Source organism: Convolutriloba macropyga, chromosome 11, assembly GCF_964194025.1.
Source record: "Convolutriloba macropyga chromosome 11, txConMacr16.3, whole genome shotgun sequence".
In the NCBI taxonomy this organism is placed as follows: domain Eukaryota; kingdom Metazoa; phylum Xenacoelomorpha; order Acoela; family Convolutidae; genus Convolutriloba; species Convolutriloba macropyga.
This window is the reverse complement of record NC_134478.1, coordinates 25,235,877-25,259,751: the sequence shown is the minus strand read 5'-3', so window position 1 is coordinate 25,259,751 and position 23,875 is coordinate 25,235,877. Positions and strand designations below refer to the sequence as shown.

General features: G+C 34.0%; 1 protein-coding gene across 1 annotated transcript in view; it reads left to right on the top strand.

The window, feature by feature from the left end:
• Positions 1 to 2,724: 2,724 nt before the first annotated feature.
• The window catches only part of LOC142349617 (uncharacterized), a 49,732-nt gene continuing 28,581 nt past the window's right edge, over positions 2,725 to 23,875 (top strand). The window contains exons 1-5 of the mRNA XM_075401302.1: positions 2,725 to 3,110; positions 4,249 to 4,326; positions 4,670 to 4,822; positions 5,298 to 5,546; positions 20,934 to 21,010. Of these exons, the coding sequence (XP_075257417.1) occupies positions 4,272 to 4,326; positions 4,670 to 4,822; positions 5,298 to 5,546; positions 20,934 to 21,010 (534 nt within the window). The 5' untranslated portion in view covers positions 2,725 to 3,110; positions 4,249 to 4,271. The remainder of the gene's footprint in view (positions 3,111 to 4,248; positions 4,327 to 4,669; positions 4,823 to 5,297; positions 5,547 to 20,933; positions 21,011 to 23,875) is intronic.

Below are 23,875 nucleotides of genomic sequence, written 5' to 3'. Positions count from 1 at the left end.
AATGTGAGAAAACAATAGGGCAAAAATCTCTCAAAAAATGTATTGCTCTTTAAAATCCGATTATTTTTCGAACTTTAAAATTACACAACTACACCAAAACTAGTCGTGCTGTTGCTGCTTCTCCAATACAAACGAAATGTTCCAAATGTTACCGAAACAACTAACTTGACTTAAAAGTCATTGTATCTTAAATAAAACTGAAATTCGGAACTGTTATATAATTAGACATTTGATTATTTAGATTCAGCCATCAGACCACAAAAGGAACATCAAATGCCGGCAAAACTCATGAATTAATTTACATTTCACGAAACATTTGCCGGAGCCATAGAAACTATGAGATTTACTCTTCAAATACAATATTTGTTTCACTGGACCTTATTGAAACATAACGGGACCTCTGATTGTGTCAACATCTAAATGAAAATTTATAAATGGGATAACAAAAATGCAAATAAATTTTCAATAAGTACAGTCCCAAAATATAATCAGGATTTTTCCATTGCAATAAAAAAAGATTAGACCAAAACGGGCCTCGCTGTCGCTCCTCGGTTGTGAAAACACACCTTTGTTCTATAATATTGGAAAATAGTTTTTTTTGGCAAACGATAATTTTAAAAAGTCAAAACTAAACTATAATTTTTAAATTATTAGTTTAAATTAGCGAAAAGCTGCGAAAATGTTATTTCCAGAAAATTTCCATCAGATGCGGAGATGTAATTAGCACTTATCTTAGTAAAAGAAGATTGTGTCAGCAGTTTTCATGTCTGTACCTTCGGTCAAACTGGGCAGAATGGAACAAATAGGCGTATTTGATGCCTGTCTTATGGAAAAAAACGAAAAATGCTGAATTTCCAAAAATTGTGCTGAAAATTCTGCCAAAACCTTTGGTTCAAACTATTCGTGAACTCTCTTCTATCTTTAGACGTAAAAATAATAAAACTATCGTTAACAATTTTATCATATCTTAGCAAAAACTGATCAAATTTACGCAAAAATTACGAAAAATGTGAACACTCACGTTGACAAAGTTTGAACCTCCGTAACTCCTCGGAAGAAAACGAAATTAGGAAAAGTTCTTTTTGATTTGAAATTCTACGCTTGACAAGCTTTCTAATAACACCACTCGCAATCTTGTACGATGATTATATCGATCGGCGAAAATTGACTGAACAAAAAAACTCAGATGAGTATATAGTTCCTCCCCCCAACAAGTGGGGTCGGAACAATAAAATATTCTGAAGATTACGCATGACACGCAAAAATTTTGAGAAGTAATGACATCAACAACCTGATCAACTTTTCTGGGTTCTGATTATGGATAAGATTAAAAATTATAGTGCGAAGGACACCTTTTTTAACAAGTGCTCATGCTTCCATTTAAAAAGTTATGATATTTCACTAATTATTAAAGCATTAAAAACTTCAGGAGTCTCGTGGACTTCATAGAAAGCGACAGCAATCATTCCGTAAATCAGCTTCGCTTCTCAACTGCGTTTCCCCCACCTGAAAAACTTTTGCAGAACCTTGGCGAAAAACTTGATTTCTTTGATTTTTAATAGAAACGTTAATCTAAAATCTGGCTTCAATTTTGAACAATGACGGTTAAATGTAACAAATTAGATGCTCCCTGCTGCTATAAACAATAAAAACCTTAATGAAAACCTACATTTGTCTAAAGAACACCCGAAGTTAACCCACTGATAATCTCTCTCTTTCACTCCGAATTAGAAGCTCAACCACCCCCGAATAATTAGTGTTAATGGTGGTATTAACATGATAGTGTTTGGCTGAGGTAATTAATTGCAGACCCCTTTCCTTCTGTCATGTAGTTGATCGACAATGTTGTAGTGTGAAATCTTGTTTCAATCACACTGACAGTAGAGTGCAGCTAGCCTACAGCCTCTTAGAATAAATGCGCACTTGTATCAACTTACGTACGAGGGGAGGAGGGGGGATTATGTCCATAATAAGGTTGATTGGATATGATACATGGAACGGGTATGTTATTTTGAATTATTTGTACCAATTTGATTCTTCAAAATATATAATAGCATTTTGAAACACGAAATGTTATGATGATTGAAAAAGTAATGAAACCACTTGCCTGAAGCTAAATCATGAAAACACTTGACAAGTTACCGGATTAATTAGTTAAAAATAGATTGACAAACATTCGGCGAATCAAGCTATCAGTTAATTGAATTCTGAAGCAGTCTAAATCCGATGTGTTATTGCTTTGAATACCCAAATTTAACCCAACGGGGCGCTGAATGATAGGGTAAATGTCCCCTTGTGATCGGAAAACAGAAAACAGGAGATATTTCAGTTTTAGCTCTTAAATCAATCCACTTTAAGCTATGACTGATAAAAATAACTTGCTTTTAAGAAATCACAAATTAAGTTACAAGTTGAGTTACCTTAACTCCTGTTCTAAATATAGTCATATTTTTATTGTCGCCAAATTGTCATAAATATTTTAGGTAGTATCGTATATTTCTTTCCTCGTATTTTTGTTTACTTAGCTGAAAATGAGCAATCAATTAGAAGGGGGAAATCAAAGGAAAATTAACTCCCTTCCCATATATCAACTATACAAATGGCATCGTATTATCCATGTATCACATTCTTTTCCATATTTTTCATCCTAATTATTTCAACCAATCACAACACGGTTTTCACCAGCCAATCAGATTACTCCAATCTGAAGCCTGTGCTTCTGTCATAAGCTGCTTCTTCTCTGCAACAGCATAACTGTTTCCAGTTTTTAATCGTTTCCAACCAAAAACTAAATGGTTGAAACCAACAAACTTTGATAAAAACAAACAATCCTATCTCAAATTTTTCTTTATTGCAACTAAAATCTGGACCACAAATAAATTTCATTGAAAGAAAATTGAAATCACATAAACTTATACAAAAAACATTTGAAAAATCTGTTCGATTTGAGATTTAATTCTTATATTGAACCTTACAAGCTCGGATTTGACCAGAGTCTGCATGGTGAGACGATAACACACCTGAAAAAATGAACAGATGATGGACTAGAGATTACATAACTGTTTCATCGATCAAACAATCAACGGGATTCTTTCTCAAAGCTTCATCTGGTAAGAGCTTGAAGACAATTTCCGACATCACTGCTTTAGAACGCATAGTATTCATCTGGTATGGTCAATTTCACGTTTAAAAGATGAAAATTGACTAATATAACTATTTCTAAGTTAGCAGCAAAGTCTTTTCGAATCGAACTTTGCGAAAATTGCCATTTTGAAAAATTGGATTTTGAAGAAAAATGAGTAATCGTTTTCAGAGGAAAAAAATTAAAATTAGTTCACTTTAAAACGTATGCTTCCAAATTTAGATCTGACAAGTTTTAAACAAACTTTGACCTCATTTTCTGTCAAAAAATCAATCGCATTTCAGTTGATAACAACTTTTGCCATTTTGTAAATTTTGTGATGAAGAAAAGAAAAGAAAAGAAAAGAAAAGAGTTGGACTTGTTGTGTGTTGGTGGTGTACGCTTAACGTGTTGATTACTTGCTTTATAACTCGTAATTAAGTGTCACTTAGATTAGATTTTAACTTTGCATCGCACAATGAAACGTATAATTAAAGACACGGCAAGGTGCGAGATCTCAAGTGGGCTCTTAATTAGCCAAATAAAAACTCTTCAATCAGAAGTTTAAACACCTGTAAGGAGTAAAACTATTGACTGTGATGATTGGTAAAACCACTCCAATTGATGGGTGAGAGCTCAATAAAAAAGAGTTACAGAAATTGAGTTAATCCAGAATTTATCATAACTAAACTAGTATTATAACCAGCGTAACATACTATTACAGCTTTACGTGATGAAACTGCTTTCTACTTATCTGTTTTCATCTTTCTTTTTCTTTCTTGGCGTTAATAACATTTGCAGTTAAACCATACTGGTTAAAAAGTTATAATCATCAAATTATTGCAAAGAACACTGTTGATCTTAGTCTAGTTATGAGATAACTGTAATTAATCACACCTATTTGCTTTCTCAATTTGATGGTTAAAAACCATCAGAGTAAAATGAGAAAATTAATTCTTTCAAACAATTGTTTGAAGTTGCGGCTATTAATACAACTTAAGGTGCCGAAAGTAAAATAAAACTGGCAAAAACGAATCTTCGCAGAGTAAAATTATTCAATTTGTAAACTTATAGACTCGGTCTAGTGATTCAGTTAACTGCAGTTAATAAATTATATCTTATTTTAGTAAAGCCGACTTCAAGTTATGATATGACGACTTTGGCTATCCAGCAATTGGTTACTGACTTCGCAAACCAAGAAAAAGGTAAATCATTTTTAAATAGCTAATCAAAATTCAGTTATTTAATCATGATTTTCAATTGGCTTAACGAGTTAGAAATGGTTTGTAACAAGATCACAATTTGATAGTAATAACTATGTTTTATGGAACCGAAATAGTATTTATCACAGCGGGAACGGGGTTAAAGCTAGTTAAGTTGGACCTCTAATGGATTATAATTAATACTAACCATCGCTAATCAGCTATCGAACCCACCTTTAAGTCAGACTTTGGTGAAAACTTGGTTAGTTATTACTGAAATCAACAAAAACATTGTTATTTGTATTTTGTGAGACATCAAAATCAGTCGCGATTTCGCATGTTTTAGATTACAAAGAGGTGAATAAAAACCTCTTTTCACCAAACTTTGTGTCAAAAAGTGAAGATTACGTAATCAGTTCACATCTTTTGAGCATGTCAACATCGGCGGCCAATCAGAAGACGTCAAAATTCTCAGTAGCATCACTGATCGGCACATCACGTAAGAATCTCTCATACTGTTATGTAATACTTCACTGCCGCGTATCAATGTTGTTAATGTTATTATAACAGCCTAAAATAAATGATTCCAAGTTTAAGTAAACACCCTAAGGAGCGTTCCGATTTTCGCAATTTTATTTGTTTATTGATGCATCTTTAAAGATTTTTATGGACTTTTCTAGGGCCAAAACTACTTTATAGGCTATAAAAGTTGTGATTGTTTATTTAAGGAGAAACAGATTAGCTTTGAAAGGAGTGATTTCCGTTTGAGTTTTTTTTCAATTATTTATAAATATTCTCACTTTCAAAGCTTTTTATAGTATACAGTTTTAGAGGATTTTGGTTGTCCCTAAAACAAAGGGGGAAAGAGGGCTGTTGGATAATTTGTAAAAGAAACTCCAAAAAGATTTTTGAAAATGCTGAAGGAATATAAACATTACTTTTACTCAAATGTGATTAAATCTTTTGATTTTTAGTTAATATCGAGTCTACCAACTCGGAAAATTCTCATCCAATCAAACTGAGCGCCGATTCGGATGACGTAACTGAAGACCCAAATATGGAAGTAGACGGAGAATCGGACGGAGATGAAGACATTGAAGTGAACATCGATGACGATGATGAGGAAGATGAGATTTTGAACTACTCCATGACAGAAAGTGAGAAGAATGAGTCGAAACAGTCGAAGGAGGGCGACGAAGAAGATGATGAAGATGAAGATACAGGTGATCTATTATTAATTTTCATTCTATGATTAAAAAAATTAACTGAGATGCTATTTTGGCGGATGTAAAGAGTGAGTTGAAGCTGATAAGTTGTTAGAAGATACTCAAACATTCACTCAAGCTAGTATTCTTTTGTCTTTGAAATGCTTAGTGGGTAATGATTATAACATTGCTTAGAATCGGTTTTGAGGGATGTTTATGAAAAACTTCTCCGCATTTTGTGTTTTATATAGTGCTATGAAAGCACGTGCTATGAAATTGAGTTGCTGAATTGATGGATTCTTAAACCTGAAAATTGAGTAGTTTTTTTTTTCAATAAAATTTACACACCTTGGTTACCATCTGTTTCGTGGAGTGCAAGTGGAGTGTAGTTTATTTTGGGTCTACGGGGGCTAACCGAAGTGCTTATCAGTTCCCCGGTGAGATCGTACCTATTCTTTGTCCAAGTTTTTGGGGTGTTCTCTCCCCCCCCCCCCAAAGTTTTCTTGGGCGGTTTGCCTGTGAAAACAACTGAAACTATTCCCCGACGCCCATTTTTATGCAATTCTCAAGATGACAAAAAACAAAAAAGCGAAACCTAATGCGCATATCAGTCTATTAGATTTTCCCTGCGGATCCTGTCAGAAAAATTGTGATAGCTTTTGTGTACAGTGTTCAAACTGCAAAACGTGGTTTCATGATTCGTGCTCAAATTTACCAAACAGCATTTTGGCAGTTTTGGGAAAATTTAAGGGCATAAGTTGGTCTTGTGAAAATTGCGAGCAAAAAGGTCAACTTCCAGTAACAAAAGCCGATATTGATTCTTTGTCGGATAATATTCATTCACTTAATACACAAATTCAACAAGAATTGTCTGAAATCAGAAATGATATTTACCAATTGAAACAAAACTCTTGCGAAGCTAAAATTGAGCAGCTTCAAAATGAAATCAAAGACTTAAAGAGCAGCGTGGGTTCTCTGAAGCAAAATAGCCAACCAAAACCTCAATATAATCAACAATCGGAAAACCACATGAGCGACAAATTAATAATTTTTGGAATACAGGAGAATCAAGACCAGATTTCGAGAATTGAAGCAATGAATACAGACAAAAAACAAGTAGTATCTATTTTCGAACAAATAATGGGACTGAAAGATGTCGTAATTCATGACTGCTTCAGATTAGGGAAACTCGTTAACGAGAAGAACAGGCCTGTTGTAGTGAAAATTGATAATGCGTGGACTTTCAGAACGATCTTCTTATCTGTTTCAAAGTTAAAAGGTTCGGGATTTGTCATAAAAAAATTTCTCTCCGTTGAGGACTACAAAAAGGAAAAAACATTATATCAGCGGAAGACAAATCTGATAAACAATTTTGGCTACGAAAAACACAGTTTCTCCATTAAAGGTCAAGAGTTATTTTATAAGGGAAAAGTTATCGCTGAAAATTTTAACCCGAATAGTATGCAATCTTCTACAGATCAAAACGTCCATACGTCCTGACTACCAGCCATCAAAATCTCGTCCTTAAACTGTAGATCCTTGCTGAATATTAATCGAAGAATTAGCCTTGATATTCATCTCAAAGTTCATAAACCCGATATTATCTGTCTGAGTGAAACGTGGTTTGATTCGAGAGTTGATGACACATGTGTCTTCATTTCAAACTTTTATAGCGTAGTTAGTAGAATTGATCGATGTAATGGTAGCCATGGAGGAGTTGTTATTGGTATGAAAACAGAAATTAATGTTCACAGTGAAACAATCCAAGCTAAATCTCCTGTTGACTTTGCAACTTCGGCTCTCTTTTGCAATTTAGAGCAGGCAATAATTGTTATAAATGTTTACAATCCACCTCATGAATCGCTTTATCGCTTAGAAGTAAAATTGTTTGATACTTACTTACACGAAATTATTAGTTCGGCTCATGAAAAAGTTCTTAAAAACAATTTAGATCTCATCAATGTGCTCATAGTAGGTGATGTAAACCTTCCTGGAATTGATTGGAGTCTCCTGAGCAGTAATAATGCCTATGAAAAAACATTTTGCCAGGTTTTTCGGAAATACGGATTTTGCTCTCTCATAGAGGACAAAAACGTTAAAAATGATTGCTTTCTTGCGGTTTTCCCTGACACTATTTCTTTTGCTCATATCCATGCAACGTTTTCCGATCACCCAATGATTAGCGCTGAAGTAAATTTTTCTAGCAGCCAGGTTGAGAAATCAAAATCAGTTTATTCTTTCCGAAAAGCGAATCTTCCCAAAATTGCTGAAAGATTCAGTTACTTTGATGCCTCAGCTGGAGATATAAACCACACACTTCAACATTTTTATGAAGAAATCAACTTTTGCTGTATGGCTTTTATTCCTCGGAAAACGAGAAGGCGAAGGGAAGCTCCTTACTACTTTTCGTCTCATTCCATTCACGCAGAAAATGTTCTAAATACAGCTCGACGACGTCAAAAAGATAAGAACATAATTGAAAGGCTTGAAAAGAATTTAGCTGATTCACTTGAACTAGATAAGACAGTATATCTGAACTCTTTCGCAGGTTTAACTCTGACAGAAGTTTTTCAAAATCTTAAGAGCTTTCGTCGTATTCCTGATCTGCCCACTAAGATGAAGTTTGCTGGAAACAGTATTTCTGGACCGTTGAAAATTGCCAATGCTTTCAATCAACATTTTGCATCTGTTTTCAGAGAGGATACGAGCCCTCTTTCAGTGCCACTCGCTTCAGCAGACCCCACAATTTGTCTAGAAGATATATATTTCACTAACAGTGAAGTAAAATCAATGATCTTTAGTTGTCATTCGGGTTCTGAGTCCTACGATAAATTGCAGCCAATCTTATTGAAAACGTTTTCACCTGCCATTGTCCCAGTTGTTACTGAGATATTTAACAAAATTATAATTCAGCAAGAATTTCCAAAGAGCTGGAAGAAAGCAATAATTAAACCCCTGCATAAAAAAGAGTCGAGAATTGACATAGAAAATTACAGACCAGTGTCAATGTTGTGCGCGCTCTCCCTAATTTTCGAGAAATTACTGTATAGAAAATTTAGGGATCGTTTATGGAAAAATTTAGACAATCGCCAGCACGGTTTCAGGACCAAGCATTCTACTATCACTCAAATGATCCAGTATTGTGAAAAAATTTTTCGTTGTTTGAATGCTAAAGAGTCTGCTTTAAGCGTTTATCTCGATATTGCAAAAGCGTTCGATACAATTAATCACAATGCAATTTTGTTGAAGCTTACGCATTTTGGTTTTGATAACCAATTTCTCAAGTTTTTTGCAGATTATTTGTCAAATAGAACGCAGTGCGTGTTTGTTAAAGATGATTATTCGTCAGAGTTAGCTGTTACGAGTGGTGGTCCACAGGGTTCAGTGTTTGCGGTTTTTATGTTTGCTGTGTACATTAATGACCTTCCATCTCTAATGGAGAACAGCACATATCTTTTCGCCGATGACACAAAAATTATTGGAAGTCAAATGAATTTATTTTCACTACAAAATGATTTAAACAAAGCAATTAAATGGTCAAAAGAAAACAGAATGCAATTCAACAATGCAAAGTTTGAAGCTATATGTTTTGATGTAAAAAATTTAGATCAGTGTAGTGTCCACTTGTATGCAGACGATACAGAAATTACATGCAAATCTTCGGTGAATGATCTTGGTGTAGTAATTACTAATAACTTGAAATGGGACAGTCATATCAATCAGCGGCTGTCAAAGGCACAACAAAAGCTTTTTTTCTTGAAGAGAAACGTTCCCTTTTCTACAAATACGAAAGTAAAAGTAAGTTTATACAAAAGTTACATTTTATCAATTCTCCTGTACGCGTCAAATGTATGGTTCTCGAATTGGCCAAATTGCAGAAAACTCGAAAAGATGCAAAGACGAGCGCTCAAGTGGGCTTTGAATAAGAAATTTTTTACAGATAGTGACTACAATCAGAGCCTCATTTCCAACAATTTGTTGCCGATCAGTTTTCTTTTGGTTCGAAATGATCTTTTTATGCTGAACAAAATTTACAACTGTGATACTGCCCTTAAGTTTGATGATTATTGGAAAGTTTTCAAGGGACCACGCAGTAACCGTTCTGCAGCAAAACAATTTTTGAAGACCAATTTTAATTGGACGAAATCAGTCAAATTCGAAGAGTATTTTGTCTTGAGAGTTGTGAAATATGCAAATGTTCTCTCTCAGCGAAATGACATCTCAACTTTTGACTGGACATGTCCAACAGTGTTATTTCGGAAACAGCTGAACTCGCTGTTGAAATTAAAGGCTTTGAACTTTAAATACTATCAGTATCCTGTTAATTGGTCCTGTTTCTAATTAGTTAACAAAGTGATTCCCGCATCGCGGGTACCAAGTCAATTTAATAATAATAATAATAATTTGAAAGCAATTGCGTTCATTCTAATAATAATTTTAACAAGAAACCAAAATGCAATAGACTATAATCCAAAAAACGACCTGAAGTATCTTCCATTTTTTAATTGAAAATCGCATGCATGCCATGCAAAGGCATAACGTGCTTTTTCATAGTTTTTTCATATCTTTAAAATTTTTAGATTGAATAATTCAGCTTTTTTTTCAGTAGGCTTGTTTCTTTTGTTTACATTTAAAATCGTTTACTCATAAAAATTATTTAGCAGTGTCAAATAAATACGATTCTTTCTAGCCAATTTTGAATTGCGCAGACTTTTCTCACATATTTTTTTCGGCTTGTTTATTTCCAGCGTTTTATTCAGCTGTTGTCTTAATGCACTCAGATTATAAGAGCTTATTCGAACCATTGCTTTTGGGTTCGATAATTTCACAAACAAACGAATCAAAAATATTCGATAGATCTTAAAACTTTGGCATTAAGATAAGCAAAGAATCGCAAAATAATAAGGTATTCAAGACATTGGCATTAACAATTGAGAACCATGATTGCAACGAAAATCTTCAACTTGCAATAAATGTTCTCAACGTTTTTTAAGCTCAATTTTTGATTTTCTCCACTGAAACAATTGTTGCATCGACATTAACTAATAATTTATTGTTATTGCTATGCATTCCCATTCACATTAAAGATGTTCAGCTCAAAAGTCTTGCAGTGTAAGTTTTACTTTTGAATATTTGCAAGGCAAAACAAGTCCTTCCGAACAACCAGTCGCAATATGAGTTCAAGTGCTGCTCATCACTTAAGGTTTTGAGTCTTTGCTTGTCAATTATATAAGTATATATATATATATATATATATATATATATATATATATATATATATATATATATATATATATATATAAAATATGTATACATATGAGGTGCAAAAACTCAAAACATTAAGTAGTGAGCAAGACTTGAAGTCATACTGCGGCTTGGTGTTTGGAAGGATTTGTTGGGCCTTCTTATTATTGGTAATGAAACATTATGGAAAATTGATATATTGTAGGAGTGTGAAAGAGAATTAATTGTCCTCTGGGCCACTCAGTATATTGTGAATTAGACTAAAATTTACAAATTTTGGTCGAAAAATAAAGTTTACTTTGCAAAATTTTTGAGCACCTTTAATTTTAAGAAAAAAACATAGCAATGAAAATAATTAGTCAATGTCGATGTCACAATTGTTTCTATGGAGAAAATGAAACGGATCAGATCTAAAAAGTGTTGGGAATATTTATTGCAAGTTTAAGATTTTGGTTGCAATCATGGTTCCCAATTATTAACACCAATGTCCTCATCATGACCGGATGCTGCATTTTACATCAAAAATTGCATCAGGTTTTTGAATGATTCCATATTTTTTTAAATAATTTTCTCAATTTTTATTAGAAATTGCAATCAATTGTGCCCGAGTAGCTTCGAGAACATCGTCTACACAAAGAAAAAAAATGATATAGATTTTTTCTTTTCCTTGCTTTTTATATTTTCGAAATCAAAATCTTGTTAGCTGAGTGGCGCCAAGTTTTTTCTCCATTTTTTTGTTTAATAGCAGCTTTGTAAACACGCCGCAGCTACGCCAAAAAGTGAACGTTGACATCATGTAAAATGAAAAGATAATATTTCTATAAATATTAGTTGATTGAAATTTCAAATTTGGCGTCATGTATCTGGTGTTAGCTCCTTTAAATAATAATTTTGGGTTTTCTGATCATTAATAGCTTTAGGCGTAACAAGTGACAACAAAAATAACTTTGGCGTCAGCTAACGTGAACAACTTTTCCCATTTTTCCCCTGAAAACCTGACCAAATTTGAAATTGAGTGAGTTAATTTGCTCAGTCTTTCATGGTGAATAATCTCAAGTATTTCTCAACAACGTGACTTCATTTTAAAGGCGCCAAAACTCAGAAATTGGTGCGTCACCATTGCTTTTAAGGGCTATTTTGTGGCAATTATGGAAAATATAGTAGTTCATAAGTACTTTTTCAAAGGGTTTTGTAGCTAATTAAATTTTTAATACAACTAAAAGTCTCCTTTATAGGCGTGTTACTTTTTAAAACGTCAGTATATACCTGATGTAGAAAATGTTAAAATGTAGAATAAAAAAAATGTTTTTCTTGTTTAATCAGATTTGTGGTTTTGTCCACTAAGTACAACTTTACTTTTCAGTATTATTGTTTTTTTGTGTGGTTATTTGTGTGGTAGCGTGTCAATTTGGTGTCAGAATGAATTGGTCGGGCGATTTAATCTGAAGACAAGTTTTCACATGGTTGAGTCCAGTTAAGGCTGCCCCTTTGGGCTAATACATTGGGGGCTAACCTGTCCCCATTCTAACCCAGGTTTTCCACTCTTTTCACGTGAAATCTTCCACCCGGCGCCACTCTCCCGTCGATTTGAGACTGAGATTACTTTAAGGAGAGATTTTTCCATAGCTTTTACTCTAATTAGGTCCTAACTTGCTATCTATTAACTGAACGGCAAGGCTGCCTATCCTTGGGCGCTTGGAGATATGCATTGTTTTTTGGGGGCCCAAACTAGACTTGTCGGCGCTCGTGCGCTTAGATCCGAGCCCAAATTCATTAGTAGGGTTCTGTACTATATAGCCCATTTTTGGGTAACTATTGGAGCATTAATTTTAATGACTTTTATATCTGTCCCTCTATCTGTGCTAATGCCCATCTATCAATATCGTTTTCTCCTAATTGTACTACCACCATACCCATACCCTTACTCTTACCCATAACCATAATCATATCCATCCCTTTCCCCATTATTTTTCATTTTCCCATCTTGTCAGATTCAACATCACGTTTTCTGATATAAATATGGTCTCGGTTTCGCCCTTCTTTTTCCATTGTTGGTTTCCCAAATATATAGATATATAAAACACTTGACCAAGAAATTGTCCTACTTTTCTGGGTTAATTTGGGAAGCTGATTGGGGCAAATGTCCGGTTAGGGGTGAAGGTAGTATTAAACTTTATAACCGCTTAAAACAAGATATGACTTCTGCAGTTTTAGTAAAAAGAATGTTTGGTGGCTTCTGGATGGTTCTGACCTATCATTATATCTCATATTTGCTATCACATCATTGCAGGTTCAAGTCTGATCATTCTCTAAATCCATTTTTTAAAACTTTTTCCTTTTTTTCTTAAAAAGTGGTAGCTATACTTTTTGACTGAGCGATTCCGTGTTTTAAGCCTGATTGTCAGCCGAATCTAGTTTTTCATTCACATTATTCTTCAGTAAATTTAATTAACTTTTGCGTTCTGGGGTTCTGTGGGCGGGGGGCTTTGTAGAAGGGGAAGGGGGTTGAGGTGATAGGATTGATCTAAAAGGATTTGGACTTCCTGGATTGTTGGGTGAAAGTTGCCTCATAGTCGGGCCGACCCGAGACGCCAGGGTGAAAATTCAGATTCGCGGTGCCCAGACTTCGCCCTAATGGGGTGTGCATAATAGACTGCACGGGACAGATTAATTCCAATCAAGTTGAGTGAGCCTTAATATTGAGTTATAATAATAGTAGTAATAGTGGTCATTGTTTTACTAATTGTTATCTTTTGAGACTCATTTTTGTAATAAGGGGTTATACCGGCTACTGACTTGTCAATATGTTCCATTTTAATCCAGTGCTCATCCCATAAGTTCAATTTTTGTCTGCCTTTTTATCCACCTTTTTTGTCTTTTTCTCCAAAATTTTGCCACATTTTCCTACTTTTTGTCTTTATTTTAAACTTTCTCCCGTTCCCAGACTAGCTGGCTATGTGTGTGAATAAGACCTGTCTAGAACGCATTTGAGCAATTGAATTCGTATGTTTTCCCTATCTTAATTATAGGTCTGCTCGGATGATAGTATTTAGGGATAATTGACCCTTTTTTCCATAACCCCTAATTATATTTCCAAATCTCAGGATTCTCCCGATAAACACACACTCTTACAGTCCCAAATACAAAATAACCACTGAGGCGCTAAATTGAATTAGCTCCCTGATTATGTATGCTCACAATCTTAAATCCCATCTTGCCAAAATGCTTTGTATTCTAATTTCTCTTAAAACAATATTTGTAATTTGTATTTCATTCACACCTACCCACACACCTGCTACACTTCCGATGTTTAGCACTTTGAATGAGGGTAGCCCTGGCCCGTCTAGTTAGGGCCCCTTAACCCCGAGAGGGTTACTAACTAATCTAGTTACGAGGGAACCCCGTAATAACGCGTGAAGAATATCAAATTAACGGTGACCAACTCAAAGTGACAAAACAAAGCCAAGACTATTTTCACCTAAAGTTTAAAAAAGAGAAAAGTTTCATAAGTTATTTACTCATTTCTGTTCTGATTATTAATATCTAGATATCGCTGTTTTTGCGCCTGTTTTTAAATTAATATTCAATATATTTAGAAATATCAATGACTCATGTGTTAATAACTCTTCAGTCGAAAAAAAACTGTTTATACTTAAACTTTTCAATATTAATTAGCTTCAAGCTTATAAAAAGATAGAATCCATTAAAACGGCACAAAATGTTTGCCGTTAGCTAAATTTCTAACTTAAAATCAAGGCTCATTTTTCATTTCTGTTTTTGATATTCGTGAAGCAACTTTTTCGGCCCTCATTTATCGATTTCATTAACCCGAGTGTCATTTTATATTCAAAAAGCAACAGCACAAAATATTAGAAAGAGGTTTCCGTTTGAATTGTCAGAAACAAAAAAACTTGCGAATCTCTTTAGAACTGTAGAGCTAAATGCGCACGGTGGTTTTATTATCTAGTTAATTATGATCTTTATTAACTATCACATTTAAAACTCTATTGAGCATGCTTAAGTAACCACTCAGGACCGGCAGGGGATTTTACGTCTTGGCTAGGTGGTCAATTTCTGGCACCCCTTTAATTTCATTTTCAACACAGGTGTTCTTAGTTGAGATAATTAAGCACTTTTTGGTGACACTTAATCAAATGCTATTTAATTTACATCAAATCACGCATAAAAACAGAGAAAGAGTTTCTATCACTTGACAATTCAGACTTCAGATTCGACTTGAAGTAACATTGATAATAAATTTTGCTGCTGAATAACTGTTATTAAACAGTATCAAGTTTTAATTTTTCACACCTTTTGAGCAGTTGAACAGGTGAATTGATGAGATGAGATGCCGCCTTCAAAGAGACTCTTTCTATAGAGTCTGTTGCTGTCGCTTGTCTAGAATAATGGCCATCAGTAGTCGCACAATACCGAAACCATCTCACTTATGCTTCATCCAACTATTTATTCAACACTTATCCCCAAACTCCATTTCACAAACAATAACACATTATTCAACTTCTCTTAAATCACTAAGTCCACTGACTCTCATCCACTTTCAACTGTGAAAGTCAGCATCACTGTTCAGCAGGCCGCCTAACACTGTACCCAATACTGAGAATAAAGCCTTGTTCAGTCTTGTTCAGTCTACTAAGTAGCAGCCTTTTTCAAAAAGAGCAGAATAAGTTTCTAGAATAATCTGCTGAAATCGAACTGATGAGAAACAAATATTGTGCCATCTATATTTTGGTATTTTACATTTTGTGTGACTGTATTATGTATATTTTTGTTTAACACGAGTCAAAAACTCTAAGCTCTCCAATCTGAAAACTTTCTGCAGAATCATCATCAAAATTTTTGGTCTTCAATTATCGCTTTCTGAAAATAAATTTGACTGCCGAGGAAAGGAAACAAAAAAAAACAATCTCGATCAAATAGTTCCTGGCTTCTTTGCCGTCCTCGAGAATCCTTGGCAGAAAAGAGTACTGGAAATTTGTTTCTATGATTTCGTGGTGATTGGAATTTGAGAGTAAAATTACAGCTTAAAAATAATAGAGATTAGTTTTATGTGTGAATTGAAGGAACACAAGAGACCAATGTCACGCAACTCTGCTGTTAACTTAGTGGATTACGATGATAACTTTGATGCAGTTCCATCTTTAATATTTTTTTCAATTTTCATCGTGGGGTGAACAGTCGAATTCTAATTCGAATTTTGCAATCGAGAGCAGCTCAGACCTAAATTTACAATCGATTCAAGAAACAAGGGAAAGGACAAACTATTTTGAAAAAGTCTCCTCATATAGAAGTAATGTCGATTAAATTGGATACGTAAAAAATGAAGTCAAACTTAACATTATGGTGTTGTTTCTGTAATAGAATTGAGCATGTTGAGCATCTTTCTACAATTCAAGGAATTTGAATTATATTGGGGCACGTTTTTTACGACTCGAAGAGCGGCGTCTTTTTCATCGAGAATTTGTTGGAGTGTATTTAAAACAAGATGTAAAAGTTAATGCCACAGGTGAAAACTAAGTGTTTTTTTAGTCAAGCGGCTAAACGAATTAAAGAGCCGAGAGAAGATTGGGTGGTTTTCTGTTAATGGCGATTTTTGAGAGAGAGCGAGAAAAGTAGGCGTGAAAACACTTTCGCTGCTAAGCGAGCATTTTTTTGATCACGTGCGGCGTTATCGATAGAGCTTTTTAGTTTTAAGTCAATTCTTTTACAGTCAAACGTGTTTCTCTCAAATATGTAGAGCAATAATAGTGTTTTTGGAAGCTTTTTGACCATATGAAGCATATAATAAAATTTTAGATTGGATTTTCAGCAATACTTACCATTTTGTCTTGTTTTAAGATTTTTTAGCAGTTTTTTTTCTGTATTCATCTTCACTTTTTAATAGCATTTAGGGATTTGTGTAGCTGCGGTTAGCTGTTTCAGCAGTCTTAGGGTCTTTCAATTTGATTGATTTTAACTTTGATATGTTTTTGTTGAAGATTGTTGTGTAAATTTGAAATGACTTTTTAACCGCTTTTTGTCTGTTTTTTGAGTTTCTGTCTATTTCTTCTGATTAAATGTTTGTCAATTACGTTATTCATAGTCAATTCATAATTGAGATTTATTCTATAGGCGTTGCTGCTATTAAGTGACACTTGAAGGCTGGATAGGGCCCTTTTCAATGAAAAAATTTATACAAAATATTAATTTGTTATCAGGTTTATTTTTCTTTGAATAGGTTAATTGTTGTTTAATGTTTCTCCGACAAGTATTGGGTGAGTTACTGGTATTCCAGAGGATGTGAATGAGAATTTTTTAAAAAATATTTGGTGCAAAATTATATTGTATGAGATTTTTTTCAATTTTGTCCTTCATCTTTTCTTTTCCTAGTTTTCTCTTTGTGAACCCATTTTGTTAGGTTGTTGGTCATGTGGTTATGTTTTGTTTCAAACTGCTAAAGCTTATCAAATTTTATATCAGTTTGTGTCATTTAGACTTCTGATGTTTTTTTCCTGTTAATGTTTTACAAAGATAATTATTTAGCATATTCAGTAAGTCAAGTTTTTACTTTGATTTTTACAATCATTTCAAGAATTTTACATTATGTTTATTAGGATCTGTTCGTAAATTTTCATCATTTCTGTAGACAAATTCCAGTTATGATTTTGGTCACTTGGAAACAGTAAGTGGAGCAAAAAAGCGAGTGGTTTTGAGGCGTGATATTTTTCGCTTTAAATTTAAAACAGGGTTTGAACAAAAAAAATCGCCATTTCACTATTGGATTCTTTTTGCACATGCGGCAGATCGACATTGATTTTAACTGTTAATTTTTTCCTAAATGATTTTTGCAATCCATTCATGGTCCAATCTAGATCTAGCTTTTTGTTTAGTCAATGACAACTCTTTAAATTGTTTCATACTTGTGCTACTGTGGTTTTTTTGCGCCTCCCAAATTTTAGAAGCCCTATTAATGTTTGCTCCGCCCCAGATTTTTTAATCCCTGCAAAACTGATGTTTTTATCTACGTAAGATCAATCTAGGTTCCATTTTGTGCTCCATTATTGTAAAATAATGATTATATGAGTTGCAAGAATCAAATATACATGGCCATGTTCTAACAAGGGAAAGCCTCAGCTGCCATTTGATACCAACAAAGCTGATCCACTGAGTGATTTTTGATTCGATTTTTCAATCGGTGTCACAATTATTATTGTTCCGACCCCCTTGTTTTTTTTTGTTCATACAATTTTGTCCGATCGACATAATCATAGTAGAGAGTTGTCAGTGGTATCATTAAAAAGCCCATCCAGCGTAAAATATGGAATGAAAAAGATTTTTTCATTTTTCGCGTTGTTTAGGGAGTTATCGAGGTTTAAATTTTTGTGAACATTGGACGTATTTCAGCCGTTATTATCTACATTTTCGTATTTTCGACCTAATTTTCGTCAATTTTGTTAGAATTTGTTCAAATTGATAACTGTAGTGTTATAAATTTTATATCTATAAATAAAAGAAGGTTGCTGATTTGTTCGGTCCGAATTTTTTGGGCTAAAATTTATGCTAAATTTTTCAAAATTGGGCTTTGTTTTTGAGACCCAATTTAGGATCAAATTTTCTATTATAGCCGACTTGTTTTTAATTGCTGGAAGCAGATACCTTAAAACTGTGGCTATATTCTTTTTAAGCTGACAAACGTGCTAGTTGTACACCCACAGGCTTTGAGAATCTTCTGGAGTTATAATTTTGTCCTTTTTTTGCTAATTTAAACTCAATAAATATACAAAATGCAGTTTTTTGACAAACCGACAAATTTTGTTAAAAAATTGATCTAATTTGCAATCAACTCAAAAAATGAGCATTTTGCTAGACCCGCAGCAACATCTGAGCTGATCTTATTCTTGCCATGGACTTTAACGATAAAAAGTTTTTAGATTTTAATGGGGCGCGACTTTTCAAAATATTTATGCTATGTAATTGTTTCTTATGTAAACTTTTTTTCCTTACGAGAATTTCAAATAAGGGCTCAATTAATGATGGTTACTATTTATAAAAGAGAGGACCAACGAGACTATATTGCATCCCCTGGACGTAAAACTCTTAAAATTCAACCTTATTAAAGATTTCAGTTTGAATCTTTTTTGCTTTCATTTTCGTAACCATGTAACTCAATCTCACTAATTAAAAGTCTCAATTACTTTTGTTGATTCAAACATTTTCTGCGCTTGGTTGTGCGTTGTGACTGATTGCTTTGACCATTAATTTCATAAATTTTTTGAGATTTCTATACTGTTTAATTTCTGGGTTTCTTTTTTGTTGTCGTGTCTACGTAATCCTTTTTTGAGGAAGACTCTTTGATGTTAAAATGAGGACAAAGTGGCGATTTAGAGTTCTTGTGGGCAATATTTGATAATTGTAGTGCCCTGAAGAGTGTGATCTCCTAAAAATTTTTTGAAGTTTTGGCTTCTTTAAATATTTGTTGTTATTTTGTGGGGTCGTGACTTAGCCTCATTTTTAACAGGACCAAATGGCTTCCTGAAGTATTGCAAACCGTTCTATTGCTGCTTGTTGAAATCTGAAGTATTTTATGAAAGAACATAATTGGGTTCTTGAGCTTCGTCGTTTTTTAAAATAATTTTTCGGTCGATTTGTAGCTCAGTCTCTGTAAACACAGGTCACAACCCGTTTCCAGTGGACTATAATTTAATCCCTATAACGGTTTTTGCGTCAAACATTTGTTTCTCGGCTTTGTGACTAATGTTATTACAAGATTTGCTGCAAAGTTTTAGTGATTTTTTACGTTCATACATTTTATATTATTTTTATTTTTTTTCATTTATAACAAAAATCGTATGTCTCATTGTCTTTGAAATTTTGCGCCATTGAATTTCGGATAATGACATGTCTCAATTGCTTCCTACGGAGATATAAATGAACAATTTAGGGATTTTAGTGAAATTAATTCTTTTGAAAAACAGAAACGTATTTTTGAACTTGGCACCTCTTTGCTGTTTTTTGTTGACCTATTAAACAGTTGCATTGAGGACAGGTCCCATATTTTTTCGAATGATGCATAGAACAAATTGTTTCTGTTAGGTTTTATCTGATTCGAGCTTGATTTTGTTATGATTTTATTTATTATTGAAATCGAGTTTCGGCCGTAAATAATGTTTGTTGTTTGATATTTTTTATTGTCCTTTCTAGTAGTCCTATTATCAATAACGTTCATCAGCCCTCTTGGGTGGCATTATTGTTTTCCATTGGTTGTTTATGGAACGATGTGTATGTTTTTGAAAGTTTTCTGTCTCTTCATCATTTGGTAGCCAATTAACACAAGAATGTTGATGAGCGGGTTCGGAACCTTATGTGCGTACGCACATTACCGAGCTTCATTTTTATCATTATATTTGTAAAAGCGAAAAACAAAATCGGGCGACTGAGCAAGATTCTGGGTCAAAACTAATAAATTTTGATTACTCCATTCTCATAGTCTTGCTGCATCATAATTCTGATACGAAATTAACTCAACCATCTACTATGAACTGTAAATTTTTAAATGTAATAATCTACATATGATCTGTTTTTGGAGTTGTTAGCGATATACTGCTTATTTTTGGTTGTCTCGATGATTACATTTTCACTTACAGAAACCGGTCCTAATTTTTTGAATTAGTTGTTCAAAAATGCCGGCCAAAAATGTTTTATGCCCACTCAGCTAGGGAAGCAGGAAACAATATTAATGCTTTTTCGCTCTCTAGAAAAAAGAAATGTGGAAAGCTGATAATGACCCATTGAATGCTGGCTTTGAAATTTTCATTTCTGTCTTATTTGAGGTGGAAAATTTATACTCATGAAACTTATTTAATTTTGATTTTTTCGCATTAATATTACTCGAAGCTTATAGCGAATTCGTATGTTTCGTTTTTACATTTAGACACCAGTTAATCGAACTTTAATGTTTTCAAAGCTGTCGAATTTGACTATTCTTTTTCTCCCAAATTCCACAAATTGCATAAATTGTGTTAACTATTTTTGGTGGGTTTTATTTCTTCTCAGCAAGAGTCAAAATTTGACTCAGAAAAATCCACGGTGTCATAAAGCTCTTAAGCATATTTTTGTTTGCCTTGAAATAAAATGAGCTGATAAATATTTGTTTGTTTTGTTTAGAGGGTGGAAATGATATCAACAAATCTGTCGATGACTCTGCAATCCCAGACGGGGAAGATCTTCAAAATTCCGCAGGTGAGATTCCAATTAATTATACCACTTAAGCGAATTAACTATTAATGAATTATCACACTACCTGCTCACTCATCACAATCTTCCTAGTTTAACATCCTTATCAATTATTAATATTTAGACTGTTTTAGTTTATAATAATTGCATGGAACTTTATGGAGTTTTATAGAGTTTTATGGACCATAATTGTGTATCGTTTGATTAGCCCAGGTGTTTTGCATGTGAGGCTGCCTAACTGGTTAAGGTGGAATTATTGATAGTTATGATATGAGTGATAGTTTGACATTATTTCCTTTGAGTGGAAGCGCCCTGTGCTTAAACAATGGTGTAAGGATGTCAATTTATGAGTCAAGAGCGCCACTGTTTCTGACTTGGTTGAAATTTATACAATATTTATTTACACTGCATTTTCATGCTGATATTACGAATGCTAATATTTGATGTTCAACAAAACTATGAAGTACTTGTGCTATTTAATTTTTTTTAAAATTTTTTGTTGGTTTTTGCTGAAAACAGATGTGGATTTTTCCTGGCGATTTCTCAGCTTTTTCACTAGAAAATAATCAATTTCTGTTAAAAAGATTTTTGGGTGTGATCTTGTGGTATTAATTGTTGGAAAAATTTCCACAAGATTGAAAATATTTTTTCTGCATTTGAGTCATTGGTCGTTGTTGTCTTATGTTATTGTGCATTGCTAGTGCTTAAAAGCTAGCCCAAAGCAGGTCGAACTGTTCATAAAATGATAATAGCATAACTGTGATGACATTTTTTTCGACAACATAGTCGGAAAAATTTATTTTAAGACAACTTCACAAAAATTTGGGCTGCCCTGGAATTTGAAATGCCAATTTTTTCAACCGGTTGTTCTCTGGTTCTTTGTTACTACATTAAATCTGTTGGCAAATGAAGCGGAAAAAGAGGGAAAATGGCAACGGGGTGGGGGGGGGGGGGGCTGGGTGTTTTGGAGGCGGGAAATAGTGGGAAGCGGAGCGTATAGTGCCATGCCCCAAATGAGCACATAAGAATGTTTCCTTTGTGATGATTTGTTCAGCTATTTGTCGGATGAATAGGGGTGAAAGAAGTGAGCAAACAAAGAGTACTCTTCCTGTATTTACTCCATTCAGATCTCACTAGCTATCAAACATTAATACAAATGTCATTCATTCAAAAAGACTAGAATATGTGTCTCCTATAAATCCCACCGTGGCGACAACACTACAATCCCACCAACCCACCGAACGACAACTCAGCCGAAAATCAATACTCCATGCATACTTAATCCCTCCATTCCTGGGAATAAACGGATATCTGCCTGTCTCAGTTTTTATTGATTTTTTGGAATGGATGCAAGTTTGTTTAGATTTTATGTTAGGAGAACTTGTGTGCAAAAATGGAAGTGGCGTCCAAGTTTCTGAACTGTCCGCAAATTAAATCCGTTTCGACCCAAAATCTCCAAAATTAAGCATGTGTTCTGACCACGGCTAAGATGCTTAACTTGTCATAAAAAGGAGGGATACTTTTATAACTCGCTAGTTATAAATTATAAATTCTGACCAAAAAATTTAAAACCAAAAATCATGATGGGAATCAGTTTTTCAGTTTTAAGGAAAATTGTAGATAATTATATTAAAAAGTTGTGGCATCCTTTAAAGATTCAAAGTAAAAATACTTTTGAAAAATCAGGAACCTTTTAACCTAAACAAAATTGAATACTTTTGAGCGCATAAAAAGGTTTGACTGCCCCCTTTTTGGGGGACGGAATTTCTTATTAGGAGTGCTACTTGTTTTGCAAAAAGTTTTTTCTCAGTTCATTCTGGTGAAATTTCAGCTTACTGTCTTTACATTTTCAAGACAGATAGTCGCCTAAACAGTTGTGAGGGTTTTTGTTGTGACATAAAAGGCCGGTCAACAATTGTGAACGATACAACCACCTAATTCCCCCTACGGAAAGAGAGAGGGAGGGAGGGCGGAACAGCCAAATAAGATGGATATCTTCCCACAGCTTGTTAAGAAGTGCTCTTAATGCAGAATTAAAGTTTCACTCCGCTTGTCAAGTGTGGAAATTTGTCTCCATCAAAATTGAAGTTTAAGAATAAATGGTACCGCCGCTTTTTAATGCGCCCCTCCCCCACACCTTAAGTCACCCCATTGGTCCCAGAAAACTCTCTTCTTTATGGGTATCAGTCGTTGTGGTTCTTTTGCAGACAATAGTCTTGTTTTTTTCCCAAAAGTTGAGGGGGGTAGAGGCAGACATTTTTCAGACCCTCTGTCTAATTTTAGAGTTTGTTCCAACCGGTCAACTGCAACTTAACAATATTTTCAGTCAAGCTCTCAGATTATAAATATGAATGATATATGCAAAATGTTTCTAAAGTTTCTCATAATAATACGCAAGAAGTACTGATATCTGCGCTACAATTTATATAAAAGAAAACGATTATTTAAAATTGTGCAATGTTAATATTGTATTTGCTCATATCAAAAACAACAGCTTTGTGTATTTATTATCTTTGCATAATTCTCCTTAAAATTGTTCCATCGTGTCATTTGGATATGCGTTTTGTGGGAATAAATTAGTTGTTAAGGGAAGCACTATTAAACTGGGATGGAGAAAAAGGTGGTATTTTCAAGTGGGCAATCTAAGTACCCAATTAGCTGTAAGATATCGTCCGCTCTCCTAAATTATTCCTCTGTTAAACATTGTAGCTTGGGATACCTTTGGCTGTTGAGATATTCCTAATTAGGTTGTTGAGTGAAATACTCCCTGAAAAGCTCTTGTTCATGACTGACAAATAAAACTGATCCTCACATACTTCTAAATGGCCGTGTGTGTTTAATGTGCTCTAAACATTTTCATCTATATTTCATCA